Source organism: Ochotona curzoniae, unplaced genomic scaffold (genome assembly GCF_017591425.1).
Source record: "Ochotona curzoniae isolate NIBS_2020 unplaced genomic scaffold, NIBS_Ocur_1.0 contig_64, whole genome shotgun sequence".
Taxonomy (NCBI): Eukaryota; Metazoa; Chordata; class Mammalia; order Lagomorpha; family Ochotonidae; genus Ochotona; species Ochotona curzoniae.
In genome coordinates, this window is record NW_024466502.1 from 49,413,701 (window position 1) to 49,438,418 (window position 24,718).

A 24,718-nucleotide genomic window follows, 5' to 3' on the forward strand; every position below is an offset into this window, starting at 1 on the left:
CCGAGGACACCGCTTCCCTGCCCACATAGGGAAGCCCACCGAAATGCCTTAGCCACTCTCAGAGCATCCTTTCCCAATTAGGTTGAACCATCAAAATACCGCATCAGAAAAGCCGATCTGTAACGCGTCGTGACGTTGCCAAAATGATTTCCGGCCTCTGAGAAGGACTTAAGCCACATGGACTTCGGAAGCCATCAGGCATCTGCTCGGGACACCTATGTTCCCACATCAGGCCCTCTCTCCCGGAGGCTTCAAGTAAAGAGCGGTCCAAGCTGGTGGCGCAGGCTTGAGGTGGCTGCGGCGCGACTGGCTGCGGAGAAGGTCCCCGGGAGCTGGTGGGGGCCGAGAGGGGTGACCGGGCAGGGCGCCTGGCGCGGCGGATAGCGGCGGTGTGCGGGATCCCCCTTCGCCCAGGCCGCGGCCCCCTTCGCCCGGCTCCCGCAGCTGCCTGGCCGCCGGCCCGCTCCCGGAACCCCGCGGCCGCTGCTAACAAAGAGCCGGCCGGGCCGCCTGCCGCCCGGGCTGCGAGGCCGAGGAAAGGCGCTGTCCCGGCGCCGCTGAGGCCGAGGCGCTGGTCCGGGCGCAAGTGCCTGCTCCGCCCCGGGGCTGCACGAGCATCCTGCGGCCGGGCTGGGCCGTGAGCTGCAGGGCAGGCAGGGGCTCGGGGCTCGGCTCTGCCCGGCGCTGCTCCCGAGCCGGCTTGAGAGTCTGCCGGGAGTGGGTTTGATTTTGTTTTGAATTAAAAAAGAAAAAAAAAAGTTGTTTGGTTTTTTTTAGTCTCAGTTTTGAGAAATTTTAGCGAACTTGGCCATACTCTACCTCCTCGCCACCTTCTTCAGCTCCTGGCGTGTTTTTTTTCTTCCTCTGCTGTAAACATTTTGACTCTCGGCTGAGCAGACGGGAGATGAACCCTTGGTGATTGCAATTGTAACTTCAACACCGCCACCAAGTCGGAAAGATGGACAAAAAGTCCTTCGAAACGGTGCTGGATGAAATTAGGAAGGTAACGACCCTGGGTTCCTCGGATGCTTCTGAGAGCTGCTAACATTCTGGGCGTGTTCTTGTAGAGGGGCTGCGTGGCGCTTGTGCATGTTCGCTGCTTAGTGTAGGCACTTGTCCCGTGGATGCAATACAAGTTCATGTTGAACTGGAGGAACTGTAGTGTGGAAGTTACTCATCCTACCCAGCGGGAACGAACCAGGCAGCAACAGTTTTTGGAGTGGCTCTCTGATGCTTCTGAGTTCCTTGCAATTCCGCAGCTGCCACACCTTTGCAAGAATGGGGGGATTAGCCACGTGCTCTGATGCTTATTTCAGTGAATCAGGTTGTTTGTAAAGTTGTGCCTGGCCTGGCTGTTTTACTTTATTCTTTGCCAGGGAAAAAATAAATCAAGTCGCCGTTCCATTTGTTGTATTGGATGGCCCTGCGTGTTTTTATTTGGAGGAGTTTCTGGTTTTGCAGATGCTATTTGTTCTGTTAAGGTTTGAGGTAGGTGTACTGAGAATTTGGCACAGTGCGTTAATGAGCCGCCCACTGCTGGTGGAATTGAGCTGGAGATTTCTATTTGGGGAAGATTAAGGGGTTCGATTTGCATATCCAAAAAGTTGCATAGTCAGTGCTGGGGAGGAGGAAGTAAAGGATTTTCTGGAGAAAGACAATCACAGTGTCTTTTGTTGACTTTGCCAAACGATTAAGAACATTCCATCCTGTGGTCTCGAAACACTGTTGCCACAACTAAACCCGAGTGTCCTTCTTGATCTTAAGAATTGCCCCCCCCCTTTTTTTTTTATCATGTGGTCTCTTTTCCTGGATGTCACGATTGGCCTGTAGAAAAACTAGCCATCAGTTTAAAGTGGAGGCATGTGTGAAGACTAAGGAAAGGGCGAAGGAATTTTGAGTTTTTCAAATGCTAAGTAATAGTATATCCATTCATTCTGGGAAACTGACTGTGAGTTGGTTCTCAACACTCTCCCCAGTCTGACCTTGTAACAGCTCCCCTGGTGGATTCTGTATTCCTCATTGTACAAACGGCAACCCTGGTCTCCCTGAGTTGCCAGTCAACTCAAGACTCCTTCAGTAGCATATGGGGGTCACCAGTGTGCAGACCCCAGGCTGCGCCCACATGCCTGTGGCTGCAGCTGCGCCTCTCGGCCGTTGAGAGGTCACTGGTGCCAACACAGTGGAGGGCTTGGTGGAGAAACTTGTTGGCTGTGGAGGATGTTGATTGTAATGAGCAAGCTCAAGACTGTACTTGCCCAGTCTCACCTCTGCCCTGGGAGCTCGACGGCGGAGCCCCTCAAAGTTTCCAGTGTTCTCTGCTCGCGTCATTTCCTCCTGGCGTGTTGGGTAGCGTTGTCATGACTGCCAGCTTCCCTCTCACCTTCCTCTTGGTGGATTCCATGTGAGGAAAGGACCTGTCACATCAAGCACCTGTCATGTGCCCTATCATCTGTGGGCTGTGCGGAGGCTCCGGGCACTGTGTGACGTGGGTAGTGAGTGAGGGCACTTCTCCAGCGCAGCCAGGCCGTGAGTTTAGGACTCGGCTGCTTGGGTATTGGTCCCATAAAAGTACTGAGAGCCTCTGCTGGACATGGTTATTCCTGCCCCTCTGTCAGAGCATATAGCAGGTGCTCGTTATCTAATTAGTACTTGATAACCCATATATTTACTCTTTTTTTAAAGGTGTATTTATTTTTATTGGAAAGTCAGATATAAAGAGGAGAGATGGAGAGGAAGATCTTCCGTCCGATGATTCACTCCCCAAGTGGCAACAATGGCCAGAGCTGAGCCAATCTAAAGCCAGGAGCCTCTTCCTGGTCTCCCACATGGGTACAGGGTCCCAAAGCTTTGGGCCATCCTTGACTGCTTTCCCAGGCCACAGGCAGGGAGCTGGATGGGAAGCAGGCTGTCGGGATTAGAACTGGTGTTCAAATGGGATCCTGGTTCATGCAAGGCGAGGACTTTAGCCAGGCTACCATGCTGGGCCCCACATTTACTTTTAACAGTGACAGTTTGCTTGGATCTGCTGTGCTTCCACACTGTGTAATTACATTCACCAGCATTCAGTATGCAATTCCTACTAATGTGGAATGCTGTTGGTTCCAGTCTTACTCTCTTTCTTGGTAGGGATTAGGGAGGACCAGGTCATCTTCCTGTTGGGGTCCCTTCCAGGGGGACCTTGGAAAGGGAGAAGGGCTGGTCACTGGGTGACCCTCGCTGCCTGTTGAGGGGTGCTGCTGCAGCAGGCCCACCGAGCGTGCTGCCTGGCTGCCTCCATGCGGTGGCTGGGTCACTGGGCTGCCTCCATGTGGTGGGCGGGTCACTGGGCTGCCTCCATGCGGTGGGCGGGTCACCGGGCTGCCTGCAGGCGGTAACACTGTGCTTCTGTTTCTTTCCAGGCTGTTTTGACAGAGTACAAACTAAAGGCAATTGAGTACGTGCATGGGTACTTCTCCAGTGAACAGGTATGCCTCATTTGTTTAACACAGTCTGCTTTTAACGTCAGAGTTCTGCTTCAAGCCAGCTTGCTTATGAAATGTCGGATTTCTTTTACCTTTTGCCATATTTATTCCAAAACATTAGAAGCTTTCCATTTTGATAAAATGCTTTGCAGAGTTTATAATTCAGGAGTGTTTTATAAATCTGCATACTTTCACCACACTGTCAAATTCTAACATGATTTTCAAATCATTGTCAAACGAAGTATTTAAGTGTTTTTTTCAAAAGATTTATTTTATTTTTATTGGAAAGGCATATATACAGAGAGGAGGAGAGACAGAGAGGAAGACCTTCTGTCCGATGATTCACTCCCCAAGTGAGCGCAATGGCTGATGCTATGCTGATCCAAAGCCAGGATCTAGGAACTTCTTCCGGGTCTCCCACGCGGGTGCAGGGTCCCAAAGCTTTGGGTCGTCCTCGACTACTTTCCCAGGCCACAGGCAGGGAGCTGGATGGGAAGCAGGGCTGCCGGGATTAGAACCGGCACCCATATGGATCCTGGGCGTGCAAGGCGACCCAGTGTTTAAGTGTTTTTCATACTGGGCGTTATACTGATAATTTATGACCTTCTAATAGTAAGCTCACTCAAGTGTATACAGTGTTATGGGAGAGTAATGACAAACTTCAGGACACAATGTAGAAGAAAATCTGGACAAATAATGAATGTATTTCATGAGGCTCCTAGATAAAAATTACACGAAGAACGAAGGGTGTAGTATCTAATACATAGTTTAAAGCATATTAAGCATAATACTGTAGTGAAAGATTTCACTCAAAATTTTTAAAACTTAAATAATTGTTTACACTACAGATACACAAACATGTACATATGACATAAGCAAAGAAATAGAGTGCATTTCAAAGAAACTTCTAAAAGTGGAATGAAAAATTTGTTGATGTGGGGGCAAAAATTTTTGAGATAGTTTACAGAAAATACAAACTGGTTTTTTTGTTTGTTTTTGTAAAAGCCAGGCTTGTTTGTTAAATAACTGTTGTGTGTGAATTTTCTTTTCTCACCTTACTTTATGGAATAATTGAAACATTATCACATTTTCAGGAACTCACAGTAAAATAATGAACGAACCCGGGTTTAATGGCTCCCACCAGCCTCCTCTCGTCATTCGTATTTTTCTTTGTGGAGTGTGCTCTGAGACAGACGCTCACGCAGAAGCCTTGGGGTGCTGGCTTTACCCCCTCACTGCTGGCTTTTTTTTTTTTTTTGCGCATGTCACGTCGTCTCCCTCCCTGGGCGGAAGCTTGCTGCTGATGGTGGGCGCTGGGGACAGCTGGGTATCTGACCTCTAAAGGGGGTCCTGGGCCACGGCCGCTGGTGGTAATTCGTGGTACAGATCCTTGGGTCTGTAGGGTGTGCCTCTTGGACGTCTTACGCCTTCCCGGGTCAAGGGGAAGGGGAGGAGTCGGCGCCACACCCTGCAGCTGAGTAAGCTTCTTCTTTTCTTCAGTAGTGGTTGGAGTTGTCCCGTTGACCAGATGTCTGTGTGTTCTGAATCTAGTATTTTTCAGTTTGTTATTATTGTTTTAACGAGGTTGCCATCTTTCTCCTGTACCGTGGGCCTTCCTGGCTCTAGGGCAGTGCAGCCACACAACTCTTGCCATGGTGGCAGCAGCGTTCTGCAGGCGCACTGCTTGCTCTGCGGACTGCACGGCAGGTGGCAGTTGAATAATTGAGGTGTGGCTTGTGCCACTGAGGAACTGAGCTTTTAAGATCTTGTTGGATTTCATGTGATTTAACTTGCGTAGCCCATGTGCTCCCTTGTCGGCATGTTTAGAGTGTCGTTGTACACTCATTCAGCTGGCCCGTGTCGCACAGAATCCCACGTGCTGAAATCCTGGAGATGAGTGTGCCAACACGCTGTCCCTTGAGCTAACGTGATTCTCTGCTTTCAGGTGGTCGATTTGCTGAGATATTTTTCTTGGGCTGAGCCTCAGCTGAAGGCAATGAAAGCATTACAGCACGTGAGCAACTTAATTTTCTTTAGAACTTGAAATTTACAGATTTTTAGTTTCCCCTGTTTTCCATAATTCATCTCAAGTTATGATTTGTGTCCCTTAGGAAGGTCCACCCTAAATTAACTATTCGATAGCTGTAGTTGAAAACCAGAAACCTTCCTGTGTGACGCCACTTGGTGCCAAGCATTGCCCCTTGGGAAGCGCTCGTCCCGGGCGTACTGATTTCCCTTACAGGAATATAATACCTTTTACTTCCTTAAGCAATTTAGTGTCCTATAGATGTAAATATCACCTTATAATGTAACCTGTAAGAGAGTATGTGACTTGTAAATCCATGTGTGTGCGAGGAGCGCGCTGTGGAAGGTGATTTTGGACAGAGCTCGGGGCGGTGCTGGTGTCCTGTGTTAGGGTGCTCTGGGGGACCTGCTGTGCTGCATGCCAGAGAGAGCTGAGCTGGCACTGCGCTGGCCACATGGCTGCTGCAAGCATCTGGGGAATAAACCAGCAGGTGGGAGATCAGTCTCACTCTTTCTTTAAAATAAAAAAAAAAAAATAAGCGGGGCTGATGCTGTGGCCGACTGTGGGTTAGCTCTGTAATGGCGGCATCCCGTTAGGATGCGGGTTGGAGAAGCCCCGGCAACCCCACTGGTGGCCTGGGAAAGCAGCCGAGGACGGCCCAAAGCCTTGGGACCCTGCAAACTCATGGGAGACCTGGAGGAGGTTCCTGGCTTCTGGCTTCAGATTGGCACAGCACCGGCCATTGTGGTCACTTGGGGAGTAAACCATAGGATGGAAGATCTTCCTCCCCGTTTCTCCTCTGTATATATCTGACCTTCCAATAAAAATAAGTAATAAAAATCTTTTTAAAAAATCAAAAATAAACATTTTTTAAAAGTACAAAGGACCTAATTATCTTTTTTTTTTAAAGATTTATTTTTATTATTTTTTTTTTTATTGGAAAGGCAGATATACAGAGAGGAGAGACAGAGAGGAAGATCTTCCATCCGATGATTCACTCCCCAAGTGAGCGAAACGGGCCGATATTATGCCGATCCGAAGCCAGGAGCCTCTTCCGGGTCTCCCACGCGGGTGCAGGTTCCCAAAGCTTTGGGCCGTCCTCGACTGCTTTCCCAGGCCACAGGCAGGGAGCTGGATGGGAAGTAGGGCTGCCGGGATTAGAACCGGCGCCCATATGGGATCCTGGGCGTGCAAGGCGAGGACCTTTAACCACTTGCGCCACCGTGCCGGGCCCAAACCTAATTATCTTAAATGGTGACATTTGGCATAGAAGTATAACTCCTGTATCTTTAGAATGTCCATTCGAGGGCTGTCTTTTGAAGAAGTAGTTTTCTTCCTTGTAAACATTTTTTCCTACAATGTTTATGTTTAGGACATTTAGTAAACTTATCAAAAAAAAGAAAAATGGCAATTTCTGGCATTAAGAACCTTCACATGTTGAAAATAAAATTATGTTTTATCTTAATAGAAAATGGTGGCTGTTCATCCGCCCGAAGTTGTCAATATACTCAATTGTTTCACCTTCAGCAAGGACAAGCTGGTCGCTCTGGAGCTGCTGGCTTCGTAAGTGTGCCTTTTATTTCATTAGAGAAAAAAATGGAAGCTTTTTCTTTAAGCTGTCTTTTAACTCAATAATAGAGTTAATAGAACTGTAATTAAATAGTGTATGAAATCATGCTAATGACTTCTGATGTCTTCAAATAAATAAATATTCATTGTATTTAATACAAACGTGGTTATGGCTTATGAAATTGTGTGACTCTTCAAAGCTAATCATTTAATTTGATTTCTGCATGTCAGTAGTTTGCCTTGCCTGAGTACATTGAAAGGTACAGGACCTGGTTCAAGATAGAAATGTAAGAGAGATTTTGCCTCTTATGGATATTTTTTGGCAAGTTACTTATACTTTCTGAGTCTTTTTTCCCCCTCCCTGTTTTAAAATAAGAATTCCCTCTAGTTAGTGGCGTATAGGAAGTCTAAATACCACTGGGTACGGGGAGCGCCTGCCAGGGTGTTTGATAACTAAACCTGGTGAATGTGAACTCGGACAGAAGGGAAGGAATCGCCTCCCTTGTCCTGTGTGATAGAAGAGTGGCTGGGTTTGTATAGGGCTTGCATTTTTAAGTCCCTCCTATATTCTTTCCACAAAGACAGAATTGGAACATAAGGCAAAAGTTTGTTTTTAGATCAGCTATGATTTTTATGCATTTAACCCAGATTGGATCTGTTGCTGCAGCTCTCCTAATGCTCACTGAAGCAAGTATATGTGTCTTTCCCAATAATCTCAAAATACTGATTTTTAATATATATATATATAACTACTTTATTACAGTAATTGATTCATCAAACCTCATTTATTTTATCATCTTTTTTATAAACATTATTTAAATTGAGCTGCTGTAAGTAAGTAATCAGGCCTGGCGTGATAGCATATAGGTTAAAGTCCTCGCCTAGAATGCGCCAGGATCCCATATAGGCGCCGATTTTAATCCCAGAAGCCTGGCTTCCCTTCCAGCTCCCTGCCTATGGCCTGAGAATGCAGGTGAGGACAGCCCAAGACTTTGGGACCCTGCACCCGCGTGGGAGACCGGGAGGAGGTGCCTGGCTTCAGATTGGCTCAGCACCGACCATTGTGGTCACTTGGGGAGTGAATCATCGGACGAAAGATCTTCCTCTCTGTCTCTCGACTCTCTGTATATCCGCCTTTCCAATAAAAAAATAAATATTTTTTAAAAAGGAAGTAAATAATCACATTTTCTCCCTGTATTCACTAGATGTTTGTGAAATGAGAAAAATCGCAGAGCTCAATATGTAGGTCTAAGTCTGTACATGAAAAGCTAAATTTTATTTCCTTGGCAGAAACATCATCGATGCTCAAAACTCTCGTCCCATTGAAGATTTATTCAGGATAAACATGTCTGAAAAGAAGCGGTGCAAGAGGGTGCTTGAACAGGTAACTTCGGGAACGTTGCTCTGTGGGTGTCTTTCAGAATGATGGAGAGGAAACAGGCCTGTCTTCTGGTGACTGTAATGGTTGGCTGCGACGCTGCTCACGTCCGTGGAGTGACGGCAGAGCTGGTTGAAGGGAGCGTGGGGAGGGGCAGAGGTGGCTCAGAGAGAAGCCTGCCGGCCGCTGGGCTCAGACCCACAGAGCTGGTTGAAGGGAGCGTGGGGAGGGGCAGAGGTGGCTCAGAGAGAAGCCTGCCGGCCGCTCGGCTCGGACCCACGGCATGCTGATGGCTTGGTCACTGGAGGACTTGGATGCTGTGGCTCCAGACTTTCTTGTTTAACTTGGACCCTTTGGAATCTGACATTTCAGATTTGGGTATCAGGCTGCGTTAACTGAATTCATAACAGATGAATATTAAGGCTGAATTTCAGTTTGTTAAACTGCAAAAGCCTGGGAAGACCAGTGCTTGTTCAAGTCTAGAAAGCTTGACTTGTCATCTAAATGGTGATTCCTAGGGCTGTGATGACTGGAAACCGTCACCATTAGAAGCCTGCTCAGGCAGGGTGCGGATTTGACTCTTAGAGTCAGCTCCTTACAGCCGCCAAACACCGAGTGGGCTTCAGCCTTGAGATTATATACCTAATATAACTGTATTTGTTGTCACGGATTTATAAAACCAATATGAGTTACAACTGCAACCAAATATAGAATATCATACATACTTGTAAAATATAACCATATACGTTTATGTATAGTTAGGTATTCTCATAGAACCATTGGGATATATGTGTCTAATATGGGGTTTTTATTTCTTTAATAAATATTGACTGAGTAATACTTCAGTAAATGTGAGATATTGTTTTAGGGGCTGAGAATGCCGTAATAAGCAGCCACAACTAAAATTCTTAACACTTATTTTATGCCACGATTACATAAATTATGAACGTGTGTATCCAAATGGCTCTTGTCTTTGCAGAGGTGTGGCTGCTGGGGTGCTCGGTGTCCCGTTGCTTGTTTGTGTTTTCCTGGCTAGGTTGTGCACTCCAGGAGTCGTGTCTCCCCCTTGCCTTGCCTGTGCTGTCCGCTTGGTTTTAGTGGATCTGGAATGTATTGTTTCTTGGTGCTTGATGAAATGGAACAGATTAAACATAGGTGTTTCTGCACACAATTTGCAAAACCCATTGTCCACTGCACTATCATAAGTTTATTAGTTGCAACATCGATTACATTGCCATGTTATTTCGCTTAAAGTGTTATTATTTGTGTCTCTTTTGGTCATGTTCATTGTGGTGAATGATGATTGATGTGTGAACAGCTTGAATGTGATTCTCTTCCTTAATTTATGCTTTTTAGCTAGGATCCCCAGGATCCTGCGTAGTTCATTTGACTTATTTTTTTTTTTTACTATTGATTTTTAAATTGCAGGCTTTTAAGGTGGGCTGCAAAGCCCCTCATGCTATGATATCCTCGTGTGGAACCATCCCAGGAAATCCGTATCCCAAAGGCAGACCGAGCCGCATAAATGGCATTTTCCCGGTAAGTGCATTTTCATGACTGTATTTGAAAATACATGTGGTTAAGTGTGAAATGTAGCATAATCTAGTGGTGTTCAAAAAATATGCAGTTGATATTGTTTCTACAAAAAACAGAATTTTATTATATCAGCAACTTCATTCTTCAGTTTACCACTAATGGATAAATTGTGATATTATTTGTATAATATCTATAGAAGCAGGCAAACAAGTAAGAAGGCTAATTTTGTTGTAGTCTGTCTTTCAGTGTACTTCAGATGTATTGGTTACTGTGAGCCCAATCTCAGTGTTTTTCAAACAGCTTCGTGGTTAGGACTGGGGACACTATGCAGAGTTCCCTTCCTGGAAGTCATATTGCATAGTAAAGTTTCCGAGGAATCATATAAAAAAGAAACTTGTTTTTTTTATCACCCAGTGTTCCTCGGACCTGCTTGAAAGTGCTCGAAGAATGTTGTTTGTGTTGTGTCCCACATATTTAGTGAAAACAGTACATGTGTGGTTTCTGTGAGTTCGGAATCTGGGAGAAGCCCAGCCAGGTTATTCTTGTGAGGTCCTACTCACTGGAGAGCTTGGTAGGAGTCCGCTTAGGTTTCCCGTGTGGCTTGTTACATGCCTTGCAGGTTGACACTGCTTGTTGACAGGAGGCCCCTGTTCCTTGCTGTAGTGACTGCCGTGGAGCTGCTCAAATATTCTCATGGTGCTGGCATCCAAGGAGCAAACCATACGAGAGATAGCAAGTGGGAGCCCCAGGCAGCCTCTGACCTGGCCTCAGAAGCCAAGTGTCATCATTTTTCCTATATCTTAGTAGTCATTCCGGAAGAGACCACGCAAGGGCGAGTAGAGTGAGTCTCTGTGGGAGCTATTTGGAAGCTGGCTTCTGTCCCAGTCTAAATCCCTCAGGACATGCACTACCGGGGATAGACACGGTAGGCACCTGGACGTACTCTGTATTAGAGCCGGTAAGTGAGGTCACGTCTGCCCTTGATAGCAGAAATTGTCACATTTAACAGCAATGTTTTTGCATTTGTTTTCATGAGTTATTTTGTCTTTGGGTATTCTCTTAATTCTTTGAGCATCATACCTGCGGTGACACTCGAAGTCTGTTTCTGATTTCTCCCATTTTGTGAAGGAAGATATTAGAATGAACTTGATCCCATCGCTTCTCGGCCTTTTGGCTAAGATCAAGTGTAGAATGAACTTGATCCTGTCCCGTGCTCCCGTCTGTGTGCTGCCTGCTTGCCTCCCCTTGAGGACCTGTGCACATGTTACAAGGACTCCGTAGCTGGGGAGGACTGAGCCCTCCCTGGCAAATGTAGAGCCAGCCAGGGCATAGCTGATCTACTGGTTTTGAGAGCCACGTCTCTGGACTTCTCCCAAGGAGAGGGCTCTTCTGCTGAGTATCATAATGAAGGTGTTGATTTAGTTTTTGGTTTTTTAATCTTTCTTTTTTCTCTTCAACTAGGGAACCCCTTTGAAAAAAGATGGTGAAGAGTGTACCAGTGAAGGCAAAGGAATAGCTGCGTGGATTCTTGGCCCATCCAAACCTGTATGTGTAGAAAACAAATAAGCAAGTTTTAAGTCCAACATACATAAGGTTTTACATTTATTCAAAGCAGAAATTCACCTTCTGTACTGCCAAGTTTGAGGTACATTAGAAATTCTGAAAGAGTGGGAGAGCAATAGTTTTAGTTTAGGGAAATACTAGATAGCTAATAAACACTTTCAAGAGCCCTTTAGGGGTTAAGGTTTTTAAAATGAGACCGGACAAGCATTTGTCCTAATGGTTAATATTTGGCTTGTGACAACTACTCCTCATATATGAATATCAGGGTTCAAGTGCTGTCTGCACTTCCAGTCCTGCTACTTGCTGCTGCAGTCCCTGGGAGGCAGCAGGTGATGGCACAGCTTGGGGACGTGGTGTGGCTTCCTGACTTCCAGAGTGCAAACGGGCCCTCTCTCGTGCTTGTCTTTCCATCTCTCAAATTCATGAATGAGTAAAAGGGATCTTGTAGTGCTTTAAGTAAATGAATAAAATGGTACCAGTCAAATTTTTCCTCTTTAGCCGCATTGAACGTTTCAATTCAGATAGTGGGGGGGGGGGAATTTGCTGGAATGGAGATGTGATTTGTCAAACTGTGTGTTAGTGCAACAGGAGTGGAGCCAGGAGGCACTGAGTACTGTTGGGGGCGGGGGGTGATTGTAATGACGGTCCTTTGGGTGGAAGGGCTGTTGAAGTTCTGGGGCCTGTGAACAGCCACCTTGCAGCCTGCCTGTCCCCATGGCCGCTGTCTGGCCGCTCGGGGAGAACAGTCCTTGCATGGAGCTGGCACTTCAGGCAGGACCACTGTCGGACGGCCAGACAGTCCAGATCCCTGCCCCTGCCCCAAGAGCTCTGCCCTCTTCTCTCATGTGGCTTAGTGTGGGATTCTTCCAGCTTCTGAAGGTTACTTTTTGAATGTTCTTTTGTTACCTTTTAGACAGTCAAAAAAAACCGAAAGTAAAATTTAGAGTTTTAATTCAGTTGGTTTTTACAAAGTTGTCAGAATGCTGAATGCTGAAGCATCTCTCCGAGGTGAAAGCGAGGTGCCTTTGGAATCTCATAGGAACCGTGTTTATTAAAGAAATTTTCCCCATTTGAACCAGCTCTTAGTTTAGTAGTATTTGATACACTGGGGTCATTTTTAGGCAACATGCACTTTGCAATGAGAAACCTTACGTATTATTTTTGTTGTTGTTAATGGTTGTTAATTCTTTCTGTCCTTGTTCAGCCTCCTTCAACATACAATCCACATAAACCTGTTCCTTATCCAATACCCCCGTGCCGGCCACATGCAACGATCGCGCCAAGTAAGGAGCTGTGGGCTGTTTTGTTTTTGTTTTTTACCTGTCTTCCTCCTTTGTTGTTTATTTATTAAATTGGAACTAAGTGCTGGTCTGTGCCTTGGAAGCCTGCCACATGCATGAGTCGCTGCTTTAGTTTTACCAGGAGTTGGCCACTCGTGCCCTCCCCAGCAGTGCTGCAGCAGGGTGGTTAGGATGTGTGCTTCATGATAAGTCCATGGTAGAGAACTTCTATAATCAAGTACATATGTTTGACAGAAAATACAAATAGGTCTGGCAGGTTCTGTCTGCCTTGCTCTTCAATGGGCTTATACTTAGAATGAGCATGCAGTAAGAAGTACAGTTCCTCAATGGACTCGTTTGTTTTCTGTTTTCAGTAGATCAAGCCTTCATGTACAATTCAAGTCTAAATTTTAAATAAATTGGATAACTACATTTGTTCTTTTTGGAGGTTCTGGACACAAACTCATTAAATTGTGTTTTTTTGTTTGTTTGATTTTTCCTATCATTCCTTTATTTTAGGTGCTTTTAACAATGCAGGTCTGGTCCCATTGGCCAATGTCATAGCTCCAGGAGTGCCCCCTCCACCTCCATATACTCCTAATCCAGCAGGAACAGGTAAAGTCACATTTTTATTGGATGATAAAATTAGATGTCTTATTCCTGCCCGAATGTATACTTGGAGACAATTATTTCACATGGTATGTTCTGGTAGTTCTGCGTGTGAATATTTGGTGACCTTGGGCAGTTTTCGTAATCCTGAAAGACTTGTAACTGTTATCAACTTTTCCCTAGCATGTTCAGCTTGTGTTAGAGAACCATCCTGCACTGTGTTCTGATACAGAGGAGAACAAAGTGTCCTGTTGGCAGAGCTTACAGCCCAGTGGGAAGTACATCCAGGGAAAGAGAAGGCAGTTTCAGTACTCTCCTCACTGATTCTGAATTGTGTAATTTTTTCAAAATTAAATATCTGCTGTAGCCATGTGGTTTAAAACAATGGCATCTTGGGTTCTGAGAGGTAAGATAGAAGGGCCAGTGCCGTGAGAATCCAGGAGCAGTAGAGACTTACAGGAGAGTAGCAAAGTGGCCCCATGAAACCAGTGGGAGCTTCCTGCATACAGGACTGCTAAAGGTTATTGACGCAGGCGCACAGCCGCCATTACAAAAACCAAGTTGGAGAAACGATAAAAAACAAACTGGTAATGAATACTCTGAAAAATGGCAGTGACAGTGCAATGGTTTTTCTGTAACTTGGGATACCCAGAGTGCTTTATTTTTTATTTTTACTGGGAAGGCAAATTCACAGAAAGAGACACAGAGAAAAAGTTCTGTCTACTGGTTCATTCCCCAAGTGGCTGCAGTGACAATTGCTGAGCCAACATAAAGCCAAGGAGCCAGGAACCAGAGCCTTCTCCAAGGTCTCCCTTGAAGGCGCAGGGTCTCAAGGCTTTGGGGCTGTCCTTCCATGCCACAAGCTGGGAGCTGGTGGCGAGTGGAGCAGCTGGGACTGGAATTTGTGCTTATGTGGGATACTAGCACTTGGAGGTAAAGGATTAGCCAGCTGAGCCATTGTGCCAACCCCATACTTGTACTGTTGCTTTAGTTCAGTTTGCCATTTTTCTTATATTGACTTAAGTAGATTGATCAAATGCCATTTTATTTTAAAAAGTGGTTTTCACATTCCCATTCAAACTTAGAAACTGTTAGCATTGCTAGTGATTACTTCCATACTGTTAATGATTCTTGATTAATAAAGAATTCTAAACTTACTCTATAATATACAGTTTTGTTTCTATACTTCATTATTTTTCATCACTCCAGGAATTTTGTTGGAATATTTTACATTTTTAATTCTCCTGATGTTTTGCTTTTCTTTAAAACTGTGTCTTATTATTATTTGTTTATTACTTTTAATTTTGTTCTTTGGTTCTCTGTCCTTGTATGTCTGATTCTCTTTTGGTGGAAAATGTCTTTTGAAGAACACCTCTTCAGAAAGGCGTCGTGTGTTAACTTCAGAAGCCCTGCTTCATTTTCTTCGTGTTATTGGAAACTTGGTCTCTTGCCTTGGGTTTCTGTGAGATCTTTGGATTTGAAAGCTCGGGTCTTCAAAGCTTAGGACACTTTTGTGGTTTTTATTCCTTTAGTTGTATTTTCATCAGTCCTTTCCTGGCTCTCTTATTTCCTATTGATTAAATTTTCTATATTTGCCTTTTTGTATTTTTGGCCTACCCCTCCTTCCTCCTTTCTTTTCCTTTTATTTATTTTTGAGCTTGTGTGAGACGTGTCATTTTCTTGTTTTCAGCTGCAGAGTGCTCAGTTCCTAGTAGTGCTCTCCTCTAATCTTGGCTTATTCTGTGTATTTATTAACTTGAAATGACATTTGTGTATCCAAAAGTTATTGGCCGTCTCTATTCTGTTTCTCCAGAGTGTTCTGTGTCTTGTGTTCTCAACTTACCTTATGTATTTTTAAAGTCCCCTTTCTGTCTTTAAATGAGTTTTATTTTTTTGGTTCTGGTTGTTACTTGTTGCTACATGGCCAAGTAAGCAAGTTCCTTACCAAGCTGCAGTCTTGGCTTTGCTCACCACACCAGGGTTTGCGAGCTCCTCTCAGGGCTGGTTTCTAGGGGGATGCATGGTGCTGTTAGACATGAGTCGGTGTGCTTTCCCCACTGGATGCTTGGCTAGTAGGAAGGACTGCTCCTTCCCTGTGGGGGTGGAGAACAGAGTGCGTCCCACTGCCAAGGTCAGCCTTGACTGCTAGCTCTCCGTGCCAGCCTTTGGCAGAGTCCCTTTATGTTGATTTGGGTGATCCACTTGATTGATTGATGAGGTTGAACCACTTGAATGGCAGGTGTTCAGCATTTTTTTACTCAGCCACCGCTTCCCATTTCCCAGTCTTCCCACTCCTCAGGCAGTGGTACCCAGGGTGGCTGGTGGTTGACTCGGCCAGCTGGGTCCCTTCTGCACTCCAGCCACAGGCTGTCCTTTTGACTTGGTGACACACTCAAGCCCACATCCACCCAGAAAGTGTTCTGAAGGGTGTTAAGAAAATAGCAGTGTTTAAAACCTGATGAGGATGAACAGGCTTGGAAGGAGGAGAAGAGGAATTGCTTGTAATATTCTTCATTTTCAAGTAGCTGGGGTTTTCATTTATTTACTTTTCTGTAACATTTATTTTGCTTTTATTTGAAAGTCAAATTTGCAGAGAGAAGGAAAGAAGTACAGAGGAAGAAAGAGATCTTACATCTGCTGGTTGTCTCTCCAAATGGCCACAGTAGCCACAGCTGAGCCAGTCCAAAACCAGGTGTCAGGAGCTTCTTCCGGGTCTCCCACGTGGGTGCAGGGGCCCAAGTGGCTGAACCATCCTGCTGTTTCCCAAACCATAAGTAGGGACATGGATTAGAAGTGGAGTAGCTGGAACTCAAGCTGGATTGGCTTGCTAAGCCGTCATGGCAGGCCCCATTTATTATTTCCTTTCTTTCCTGTGTGCACTACGATTGTTAATACGATGTGTGTATAAGTATTTATATTATATTTTGAGTTTTTCTTTGTTTGAAACCATATCTTATGAAAAAAAAACATCTTATGATAGGGTAGTAATTTGCTTAAAGCTTGCAAATCAACTTTTGTTTATTTTTATACAGAAAATGAAGACCTTTCCAGCCAATCAAAACCTACACAGAATCAGAGTAAGTACCGGAGTTGATGCTGAACTAGTGGAAGTCAGCCGTGGTTCTCCACGCTCACTCATTGAGCACGTTTGAGTTGTGTGTATTTAGTTTCTCTGTTTTAGAAGTTCCTGCTTAAAGAGTGTGGTTAGTTAATATTTGCTAAGTGTGACATAACAATAATAGGTTTTGTTCACACAACACAAACTGATGTACTAACTGGTTTAAAATTAAGCTTGGGACCTTTTATTACGTTTGTAGAACTTGTGATGGAATCTGAGTCTTGTGGCTTTATATATATCCGCATTCACTTTTCATTCTGACATAAAAGCTCATTCTTTTTCAGTAGCAATATACAGGATGATATAAATCCCCCCCTTTTTTATATCAGATACTCTGTCCATCTCTACACTTAGATGTAGTTATTTCAATAAGCATTGTTAGCTTAAAGTAGAAATGAGGAAAGGACACCAACACAAAAAATCCCAGTGAGAATGAACAGCCCACGTGTGGCCTGCAGAGGGCAGCAGCACCGGGTGTCACGACTCCCCTGGTTGAGCTTCTGTGGGTTGCCAGGGTGGTGCCTGGGGTGAGACACACTGGCATCATTCTTGGGCGGCAGAGGAACACATGAATCGAGGTGTTGTGGGACACGGTGAGGAGTTTCAGTGGAGGAATTCCACTCTCCAGGAGTGGGGTCTGTGGGGCTTTGGCGGGGGTCCTCCGAGGTGGCAGGAGCAGCAGGTGAGTTGACAGGACATGCCATGTGTTCTGCCTCTGGCAATCATCTAACTTCTATGGAAAGGAAGTTAAAGACCTCAGCCTCGCCAATAAATCTTATTTCAGAGGAAGCAGTCAGGTTATGAGCCATTAGTACCATCGATAGAAACAGAATCTTCTGTGCTGTTTTACTTTAACATAATGAACCCTTCCCTCCTCTGTTGAACCACGTTGAGAAACACTGCTAAAGACACTCCAAGTCAGTGGTGAGGGATGCATCGGACAAACAGGTCAAACCTTGGCCCTCCTTCTTAACTGCTGCTCATGTTTCAAAGTTTCTTGGCCATACCAGCCTCAGATTACTGTTCTTGAAAGTGGAGCCTTCAAGGGGCATTGTGAGAATGAGGGAAATGAGTGCTAACGTGTTTATGTTACACGGTCAGTAACCAAATTAGGTGACAGGAAAGTGATACTTGTCATTATACACAGCTGGGAGTTTTAGGATTTTTGTTTTGTTCCATTTTTAACTGCAGCCACACATAGCACATAACTTTGGCTTTATTATAGGAAACATTTTGAATGAAGGTTACTATAAAAGAACTCTGGGATAGCTGGCTTTGCCTTGCTTTTTGTCATTGGACTTCAAGTTGTGTTAAATTTAATAATGATTTCTCAGCACTTCCCCAACCACTGTGGACTTTACATATTTTTGATATATTTTTTATAGATATAAAATAAGGCATAATGCCTTTCACCTCTAATTCTTATCAAAGTAATAAAAATAGTACACATTCATTGTCATGGGCACTCTGAATTTAAAATGAAGGCTAGTTTTGTTGAAGTCACTGCTTACAATGTGAATATGGTATAGACTTAAAGTGTTTTGAATTTGCAGTTTATGTACTTATAAAGTGCTCTTTGCTAAATTTCTTGCCTTTTTTTGTTTCTAAAACAGTTGTAAAATATGTTTAACCCAACATGGCCTTCTTCTACTTTCACATAGCACAAATTATTTGTATGTCGTTTCTTATCGCTGACTTTTCCCTGGTTTGCTCTTCCCCTCACCGTGAAACTGGCTAGCATAATGTATTATTTCACTGATCATACAGCCTTGTTATGTCCAGTCCTGATTATGCATGGATTTTAAAGTGTCTTAATCCGTGGAAACATATTTCAGTTGATTTTCGTTATGTAACAAGCTGTCTGTTTCCAACTGAAACAATTTGATGCAAGTACGATATCAGATAGTAGTTGTCCTTATGACATTACCTACTTAGGTCCCTAGGTGCAGTCACTGAATTCAGTCATAAAGGAGCCCAAATCATATGAAGCTGCTTATGTTTGTTTGCAAAGTTTATCAGAATAAACATACTGTAGTCAGCTCAAAATAATGTTGAGAAGGAGTCCCTGACTGGGTCATCATGATGCATCCCACGCAGCACTTAACTAAACACACAGGTGCTGTGATCTGTGCTAGGTGCCAAGACCCCAAAGATGAGCTTGTGAATAACAGAGGCCAGGTAGGTTAATAAGGTGTAGTGGGGTCAAATGCATAGGAATAAAACGCCACTAGTTAATACTCTACAGGATCTTTTTTTTTAAAATTTCATTTGAGAGATAGATTTATGTAGAGAAAGAGAATCTTCCATCTGTTGGTTCACTCCGCAGATGACCACAAGGGCTGGGGCGGAGCCAGGCCAAAGCCAGGAGACAAGGGCTTCATCCATGCCTCCCACATGGGGGCAGGAGCCAGGAACTTGGGCCATTTTTGGCTGCTTTCTCAGGCACATTAGCAGGGAGCTAAATTGGTCAGTGGAGCGCTGAATGGGATGAACATCTGGGGTTGCAGTTTAACTTCTCTGATGCAACACTGGCCCCACAATTCGCAGCAGCCTTGAGGAAAAGGCCTATATGTGCGCCTTTGGAAGGAAAGTTCTGATCTGAAGGAGTCTGGCTTGCGATTCTCACTCTGAATATCTGGTTTGCAGGAAGTGGGGAAGCCCAACACACCAGCACTATTCACAGCATTTTGAGAGCATGGGGAAACATGGAAGTGGGCTTCGGTTTTTCAGAGCTTTCTCCTTATGGATTGGAGGGCTGTTGTGGGCAGGTCCAGAGGACACCTGGGACTGTCGGAGTAGCAAAAGGGTAATGGTATTCAGCAATTCAGATATTGTTAAGAACCCATGTCATTAATTTTCTTTGATGTTTGTAAAATATTTAAAAATTTCTATGTATATAAGTTCAAATTGTACATCTCGGGATGAAGACGAGTTTTGGTTTTTGTTCTTTTTTCTCCTTCCTGCAGCGTTTTCCACCCCAGCAAGTCAGCTCTTCTCTCCTCATGGTTCTAATCCTTCCACACCTGCTGCAACTCCTGTTCCCACTGCGTCTCCAGTCAAGGCAGGCAGTCACCCGGCAGCGTCGGCAGCAGCCAGCATGTCTGCAGTGAACATACCCAACGCTGTCCTCCCTGTGTTCCCGGGACAGGTCTCCGTGGCTCTTCCTGCTCCTCAGCCATCAACACCAAACCCTGCAGTGACCCGGACCCCCTCGTTGCCTCCTGCACCTGTTACTGCCATCCACAGCACAGCATCTACTCCTGTTCCTCCTGTTTTTTCCAGCCTAGTGCCACTGCCAGGGCCTTCTGCCACCCCCACCCCAGCCCCACAAGCCACATCTGCACCTCGGGCTGCTCTGACTTCCAGTGAAACTCTTGCTTCCACGTCTGCTCCCTTCACCAGCCTCTCCTTTTCAGCCAACTCCACTGCCGCTTCTACCAGCAATCCCAGCTCTTCATTGTCATCAGTGTTTGCGGGTCTCCCTTTGCCTTTAACACCAACATCCCAAGGTGTATCGAACCCAACTCCCGTCATTGCTGGCGGTTCCACTCCCAGTGTTGCTGGTCCACTTGGTGTAAACAGTCCTCTTCTGTCTGCTTTAAAAGGCTTTTTGACATCAAATGACTCCAGCTTAATGAACCCCTCTGCTTTATCCTCTGCTGTTACAAGTGGGCTGGCTTCACTGTCTTCTCTTACTAATGCCAGCTCTGGTGCTTCGGCCTCAGCCCCTAACAAGTGCTATGCCCCCTCTGCCATGCCTGCTCCCCAGAGGTCTTCCACTCCAGGGCTGGCCATGTTCCCAAGCCTGTCGTCTCCTGTGGCTAACTCCACTTCCGCTCCCCCTTCTTTGCCTGTCCAGTCTCCACTGACTACTCCTGCATCTTCAGCATCTGTCCCAGTGAGCTGTGGTTCCTCTGCCGCCCTTTTACATGGTCCCCACTCAGGTCCCTCAGAACTGCACCTTCCATCCACACCTGCCGTCACCACAATCCCAGTTATGATCAAAACTGAGCCGACGAGTCCTACCCCCTCGGCCTTCAAAGGCCCGCCTCATCCCATGAATCCCGCTCATGGCACTTTAGGTTTGTCAGGGACCTTGGGCCGTGCGTATCCCTCAACTTCAGTGCCCATCAGTCTGTCTTCTTGCCTTAACCCCGCATTATCAGGGCTCTCCACTTTGAGTACTCCTTTAAATGGTTCCAATCCCCTCTCCTCCATTTCCCTTCCACCACATGGTTCCTCTGCTCCTATTGCTCCAGTGTTCACTGCTCTTCCACCCTTCACTTCTTTAACCAATAATTTTCCTTTAGCGGCTAACCCGTCTCTTAACCCATCAGCGTCTCTTCCTGGGTCACTAATAGGCCCCTCGTCGGCCCCTGCCCCCTCCGCCTCCGTCCCTCATCCCAGCTCCACAGCAGCTGTCCTCTCGGGGCCTTCTGCTGCAGCACCAGCATCGGCAGCACCTTTCCCCCTCAACCTGTCCACTGCTGTCCCCTCACTCTTCTCGGTCACCCAGGGGCCTCTGTCATCTTCAAACCCCTCCTACCCTGGCTTTTCTGTCTCTAGCGCCCCGAGTGTCACCCCGGCCCTCCCTTCGTTCCCTGGGCTGCAGGCACCCTCCACGGTTGCAGCTGTCACCCCACTGCCTGTTGCTGCCACTGCGCCATCCCCAGCCCCTGTCCTCCCAGGATTCGCTTCAGCATTCAGTTCCAATTTCAACTCTGCGCTCGTTGCACAAGCTGGGTATGTGAATAGTTTGCGAATAGGATGGAATCTCTTCTTGTAATTTGTAGTGTATAGTTTTATTTAAAGCCTTCCAGATAAATGTGGTGGTGCATTTTTTTTAAGCTCGTGAAACATACTAAGGTAAATATATAAAACGTGAGTGTGTGTTATCATAGTAATTGTATTTGGCCATTTAACTTGCTTATAAAATAGTAGAAAATCTTAATAATTCATCTCTCTGCTTTTAAAATAGTTATTTTGCAAAAGGTTAGATTATTTATTTTAGAAGCAGAATTACAAAGACAGATACATTCAGATAGAGACCTCCATCCACTGGTTCACTCCCCAAATGGCTGCAAAGCCAGGAGCCTGGAACTCCATCTGCCTCTTGGCCACAGGTGATAAGAGACCTAGGTTCCCGGACTGTTCTCTGCTGTCTTCTAAGGAATGTTGGCAGCAACCAGGACTTGGCACTCTTAGGGAATTTTGGCTTTGCAGGTGGCAGTTTGACTAACACTCTTGCACAGCATTGGCCCATCATGCGTCTCTTGACCACAGGGATACATTCTAAGAGCTGTGTCATTAGATAATGCGCTGTTCAGAATCACAGCACACTTACAAAGCAAGGTGGCTGCTGGAAGGTGGAGTGTGCTGGACCACCATTACCCCTGCAGCCTGTTGCTGACGGAAGCTATCCTGTGCCGTGCGTAACTATGTGCAAAACATAGACTTAATTGGGAATTAAATACGTTTCAGATCAGTGAGCGGCTGGACTTTCATGGTTCTTCCAAAAAAGGAATAGGTTCTACGTCTTACTTTGCCTTTAACATCTGCAGGTGCAGCAGCACTCGCTTGGCAGTCTGATACTTCCTGTGACTTGCTTTCCTATTGATTCTTTCAGTTTATCGTCTGGACTTCAAGCTGCAGGCAGTTCTGTTTTCCCAGGCCTTCTGTCCCTCCCAGGAATCCCTGGGTTTTCCCAGAATCCTTCCCAGTCATCCTTGCAAGAATTACAGCACAATGCTGCAGCACAGTCAGCGTTGCTACAGCAGGTAAGACGGCATTGTCTGCAACACGCCACCAACTCGGGTCGTGGTAGTACTGCAGTGCCACTGCAGTAAATGGCTCTTGTCACAGTGTCTGGAGGATTGATGGCTAGTTGTCTCCAAATTTGCACATAATGTTTGTTTTCTTTCAGAAGAGTAGCGAGTAGCAAGATATTATCATCCATGTGTTTTTTCTTGTGTATCAGTTTAAAAAAAAAAATATCAGCTTGGAAAAACTGACTTATTAAAATGGAACCACATGTAAATTTTAACTTCCAAAGTTGTGAACCGTTACAGAAAGTTATCTCTGGAAAGCCAGCAGGCTTTTTCTTTGCAAGAATGTTCAATATTTTAGTGGTATTCCTGTGCATTTCCTCCACTGAGGCAGTTGGAACATTTCTGAAAAGGCAGGAGAGCGAGTGGACTGGGTCTCTCTCCCAGGTGTCCTCTTCCTTGGCTGTTGTGATTGTCCAGTGTGTGAGGCAGATGGAAGCAGGTCCAGAGCAGATCCGGCGCGTGCTGTGCTAACCGTGCGCTTCTTCCTGCAGGTGCACTCTGCCGCGGCCCTGGAGAGCTATCCCGCTCAGCCGGAGGGCTTCCCGAACTACCCGTCTGCTCCAGGAACGCCGTTTTCTTTACAAACAGGCCTGTCCCAAAGTGGGTGGCAGTGAATATGGCTTTGGTTTTTTTTTTGTTTTCTACTTCGATTCAGCATCACAGTTGCCCAGGAACTCCAGTGAAGGATCTGAGAAATGTGGAATTGGCCAAAAGTTAGAAAACGACAAGGATGCCAGCCCTGGCGAAATTATGACAAGAATTTTCAAATCCCAAATGCATTTTTAAAAATGGCTTTAAGAAAGAACATCTCCATGTGTAAATACGCTGACGATGACTCAACTGTAAGAAGAGTAGCACTTCAGAAGCATCTGGGGTCTGTACACCTCCCTTAGGACGTTTTGGATTGTATATATGATCTACGTAGAAGGACCCTTAATGAGAAGAATGAACTCTAAGCCGAATTCAGCCTTAAATCTGCTTGTATAGCATCTGCTTACAGAAGTAATAGCCGTGCCTCAAGCTCTGGGGTTGCACGTGGCCCTCGGGGAGGTCCCACCCTTGGTATGCGTGAGTGACTCCTGTTAGCATCAGTGGGAACTCAGTACTCCTTCTGTAGCTACAAAAGGAACTGGAGACCCACCAGTGTTTTTTAATTTCTAGTGTTAAGAATCATATATACTGCTGAATATAACCCGATATATTTCAGATAAGTGAAAACGGTGCTTAATGCGGACGTTAGAATGACTTTCAGGTGTTTTTGACTCAAAATATATACAGAATATTACTTTCTTACATACGAGGAAGGCTTATGATAATTTGCCTTGAACTCGTTGTTCCCATTAGCAGTCTTGGCAGTGTCCAGATGGCCGAGAGACACTGGGCTGACTCCCGGGCCACCTCTGTTACTCATCTCACTCTGGAAGCTCTTGGTGAATGTTTACAGTCATGGATGTTGTATTTCTATTTGTACTTAAAATCAAATGCTTATCTGAAATAATTATGCGCCAACAAATAGAGAAGACTCACTCTGTTAGTAAATACATATGCAGTGTGTACTGTATTTAAGGATCTGTGGTAGTACAATATGATTGAATGTCATTAACTTAAGAGTAATAACTGCCACATTAGGGGAGGCGGGGAGAGACGGGAAGAATAAATTCCAATTCAGTGATTAAAGTGTAAACTATAGAATCTACTGTAGTACATTTCAGCATCTAGAAGTTCTACTTTTGTAAAGATGGTGTCTAGAAGATGTTGCAAATGTATTTTCCTTCGATATGGGGAACAAACTTTTTAAGTATATTAATAAATATTCCTGTATGGTTAGTTTTTAACAGTTTTTAAAAATAAACTTTATGGATATGACAAATATTTTATAAGTGTTTAATGAAATGCTTTTCATATGGGCCAGAGTTAATATATTATATATTTTTTTTGTCAAAATTTACAAAGCTTAATTTAAACCTGTTGCTCAGACATTTAATATCTTATGCAGAATTCATGTTCAGCACTTGAAATAGACTGGTGTATGCCTTTGATTATCTTCAGGCACGGAATGTTCCCAGTGATTAATCTGATAGCAGTATTTAGAAGTTGCCTGTTTTTTTTTTTTTTCAAGTCTGTGCTCATAAAACTTTTTAAGATCGTATTGTGCTTATGTATGTATATATTGGTAATTCAGAATGGATGAGTATCTGTATTTATTCTTATTTTGAAAGGCAGAGTGACAGAATGAGAAAAACAGAGAGAAGTACCCACTGGTTTCATGCCTAAAAGCCCAGAATAGCCAGGACTAAACCACACTAAAACCAGGAGCCGGGAACTCTATCCTGGTGTCCCATGTGAGGGG

The 24,718-nt window shown here is 45.0% G+C and overlaps 1 protein-coding gene across 2 annotated transcripts; it reads left to right on the forward strand.

Annotated features, from left to right (window-relative positions):
• The first annotated feature begins 430 nt into the window (after window positions 1–430).
• On the forward strand, window positions 431–24,718 carry PROSER1 (proline and serine rich 1). Of its 2 annotated transcripts, XM_040991485.1 has the most exons (13): window positions 431–1,003; window positions 3,399–3,464; window positions 5,407–5,475; window positions 6,956–7,050; window positions 8,347–8,440; window positions 9,863–9,973; window positions 11,432–11,515; window positions 12,738–12,816; window positions 13,333–13,428; window positions 16,455–16,499; window positions 19,507–21,283; window positions 22,167–22,317; window positions 22,860–24,718. In XM_040991485.1, exons 1-13 carry the CDS (start codon window positions 959–961, stop codon window positions 22,980–22,982), a joined length of 2,835 nt encoding a protein of 944 aa, XP_040847419.1. In that variant the 5' UTR covers window positions 431–958; the 3' UTR covers window positions 22,983–24,718. The 2 variants fall into 2 exon arrangements, with proteins under 2 accessions (XP_040847419.1, XP_040847420.1); XM_040991486.1 differs by lacking the exon at window positions 3,399–3,464.